Raw genomic sequence first — 3,476 nt, forward strand, 5'->3', positions numbered from 1 at the left:
CTCTCACTCCCGCTGTCGCAGCCATGTGGTCTGCTTGCATTTCCTCAAAGACACCAGTGTGCTCTGGCTGTGGGCTGCCAACTCTGCCCAGAATCCCAAACCCACCTGCGTGGTGAACTTCCTCACCTCCTTCAAATCTTCACTCAGATTTTATCTCCTAAATAAGGCCTACCCTGACCACCCTATTTGAAATTGCCACCTGCCCCGCATTTCCAATCCTCCTTTCCCAGTTCTAATTTTCCTTTTTTCATAGCATTTTTTACCTTCTAACATACTATATAGTTTACTTACATGCTAAGTCTATTGCTTATTGCCTGTCCCCCAATAGAAAGCAGGTTTCGTGATTTTTGTCTGGTTACTCATCGATGTTTTGCCAGTACCTAGCAATTCACCTAATAAGTTCTCAGTAATTGATTGTTTAATGACTGAATGACCCAGAATCTAAGCCACCCTACCAAGCTTCCCCTCCTGGCCACTGCCCTGGTAGCCACAGGGCGCCCAGCCACCCGCCCCTCCTTTCACTCCCTCCTGCCTGTGGCAGATCCTCACTTCTTCATACAGACGCTTCAAGAAGCAGATATGCTCTCTCAGAACCTCCAGCTTGCCGTCCAACTTCATCTTACTCAGGAAAACCCCATCAACATCCTGGGGACAGGGAGACAGACACTGTGTATCCTCCGCTTCCTCGCTGTGGGCCCTCGTCTAACCCAGGAGTTCTGTTCACACACTGCCCAGCACCTACCCACCACTGTCTCTGGAGACCCACTCCTTCCTCCTCTAGCCCCACCCTGCCCTGACCTCTCCTTTGCCTGACACTAACCCACACCGCCTTCAGGAAGCCTTCCCTGATTAATCTCTACCAGTTCTGCTTCTTCCACTCTCTCCCCACCCTCTCCCGCCGTGACAGCCAGAGCTCGTGAAGCAATCTCTCTGTCAAAAGTTGTCTCAGGGTCCCTGTGTCAAGGTATATGTCCCATTTCCCTGCAGGCAAAGTGAGTCCTGAATCAGGACTTCCCACCCTCGGCCCTCACAGCCTAAGTCAAGGCTCCATGCATGGTGGGTGCTCAGGATCTGAGTGAACACTTGACCCCTACCCTCACCTTCTTGAGGACCACAAAGTCATTGTCAACTGTTGCGTGCTTATGGGCCTCCTCCTCAAACCTGCCAAAGCAGTAGAAAATGACACAGTCTGAGGTGCTGAGATCAGAGCCCAGGCCCCACCTCCAAGCGTGACCTCCAGGAAAAGGACTCCCTTGCCTTTAGATGCTCCAAAGCAGGACACACGACCAGCCCCCTTCTCTCCTTTCCTATCAGGGAGTTTTTGTGGGCACTCTGTAGAGTCCCTGTGCCACTCTTTCAGCCCATGTCCTCTTAATGACAATAGGCCACATTACTTCACAGTTTATAAGGCACATTCAAGTACCATTTCTCACTTGCTACTCACAGCCATCATCTGAGGTAGGCAGTTTGGGTTTCATCAGAGAGATTATATGACTTGGCCAAGATGATTAGGTAGCTGAAGCAGACCTAAAACCAGGTCTCCTGGCCCCAATCCTGGGCTCCTTCCAGGGCCTTCCTTCTTCTGCCTCACATCCCATCCTCCCAACAACCCTGGGAGGTAAGAAGGGAGGTGACATTTCCCCAGTTGACAGATATGGAAACTGAGGCTAGGAGCTCACAGCTACTCTTCGTCACAGTCGTCCCGGCCAAGCCTCCTGTTAGTCCAGGGCTCTCTCCACACCACAGGGGACCTAGGTGGGGAGCCCAGAACCACAGCCCAGCTGTGAGTCATGCCATGAACCTGTAGATGGTCCCAGTAAATTTATTCCCTTCCACCCCTGAGACCAGAGAACATGAATCACTTTAGCCCATAGCCTGCAGAACAGGAATTTCTCAAGAAAAAAACCCACTGAGGCTTTATTTAAATAAGCCTTTCCCAGACCTGACCAGAAGCATGGGCCCTCATGGCTGGGACCCGTAGGAACTGGTCCACAACCCGCTGGAGACAGTTCTCCCTGATCTGGGCAGGGGGCTTGCGGGGCCTCCTTTCCCTGTAGTAGGTGGGGCAACCTGGGAGTCAGAGGGCACGGGGATGCAGAGGGGGTAGAGAGAGGCAGGCCCTGTGTCTCTCAGCACCCAGCATGTGGGAGACCCTCTGGCTGACAGACCCAATCCAAGTCCTCCCAGACCCCTCCCAGACTCCGTGGGGTAAACTTCAGTTTGCCTACTTGGCTTTATACTCCTCCTCCTGGTCCTGGCAGGTCTTCAGCTCAGCGTCCAGAGCCCCTCGCTCTCTCTGGAGCTTCTCCAGCTGCTTCTGGAGGTGGGCCAGGTAGGCCTCAAAGACGGGCTCCAGACCCCGGGGGCTGTCACTCACCTCCAGCTGCTGCAGCAGGTGCCACTTGGTCTCCAGGATCTTGTTCTGCTGCTCCAGGAATCGCACCTGCAGCACAAGCAGAGGGTCCCTGAGGCTCCTGTGGGACTCCCTGGGCACAGCCTCTGGAAAGTAAAGCCTCAGGGACCCTCCAGTCAGCCCCACTTCCCCTGCCTCCCAGCCCAGCCTGGGTAGGGGGAGCCTCGTGCCCTTGCATGAGACTCTGAGCACATCAAAATGATTGGATAGATGAACAGGGAAGGGTCCTCCCACTGCTGGCTGGCTCTTCTTGGCCACTGAGCCCCAACCATGGAACAACAGAGCCTCAGCACAACCAGAGGGACTCCAATTAGACCACAGAGGGACTCCCTTGCTGAAGAAAAGATCAGAAAAGTGGTAGAAGGAGGCCAGATTTCCCCATTCCAAAGTCAATCAAGAGCAGCTCCTCTGAGTGAGGCACCGAGGCAGGAGCTTGGCTGAATTGACCCTCACCTTGTCAATGAAGGAAGCAAACTGGTTGTTGAGGTTTCTGATCTTTTGGGTTTCCTGCATCCGTACTATCTGGAACTGGGGGTCAATTTCAATCTTCAGTGGGGTCAGCAGATTCTGGTTGATGGTCACTTCTTGGATGCCCCCCAGAGGGCACAAGGAGAGCCCAGGCCCACCCCTCCCCTCCCCAAACCATAACCCCATCCTTCCCCCTGACCCCCAGGTCTTCCCACGAGAGCCTCCTCGGCACCCCCCAAAGGAACTAAAGCTCTTGCTGCTGAAACTGCCCCTGCCACGGCCCCCTAAAAGAGGAGTACAGGCTGAGCGAGCACTGAAGCCCCTCTGGGCCTGGCACGAGGACAGAGGCATGGCAGAGACAGATGGATGGTCACCCAGCTGCAGACAGACGACTGTCAAGGTTGTGAGTTCCTGCCCTGGGGCCCTGGCACGAGACTTTTATCCCCTCCCGCACCTGGGCTGGGCCTTGGAGAGCAAGATGCTCTTGGCCTGACTATGTCTGTCCCTTGGCTACGGCTGACTTATTCTGACACACCTGGAGAAGAGGTGCCCAGTATGTGCAGAGCCCAAGGGAGAAGGAGACCCAGACTCTGCC

General features: G+C 54.6%; 1 protein-coding gene across 1 annotated transcript in view; it reads right to left on the reverse strand.

Moving 5' to 3' along the window:
• The window catches only part of KRT78 (keratin 78), an 8,466-nt gene extending 5,234 nt beyond the window's left edge, over positions 1 to 3,232 (reverse strand). The window contains exons 1-4 of the mRNA XM_008574823.1: positions 2,867 to 3,232; positions 2,229 to 2,443; positions 1,101 to 1,161; positions 550 to 645 (exon numbers count right to left, since the gene is read on the reverse strand). Coding sequence (XP_008573045.1) covers positions 550 to 645; positions 1,101 to 1,161; positions 2,229 to 2,443; positions 2,867 to 3,232 — 738 coding nt within the window. The remainder of the gene's footprint in view (positions 1 to 549; positions 646 to 1,100; positions 1,162 to 2,228; positions 2,444 to 2,866) is intronic.
• Positions 3,233 to 3,476: the final 244 nt, after the last annotated feature.

This window comes from Galeopterus variegatus, unplaced genomic scaffold, assembly GCF_000696425.1.
Source record: "Galeopterus variegatus unplaced genomic scaffold, G_variegatus-3.0.2 Scaffold1111, whole genome shotgun sequence".
Classification (NCBI taxonomy): Eukaryota; Metazoa; Chordata; class Mammalia; order Dermoptera; family Cynocephalidae; genus Galeopterus; species Galeopterus variegatus.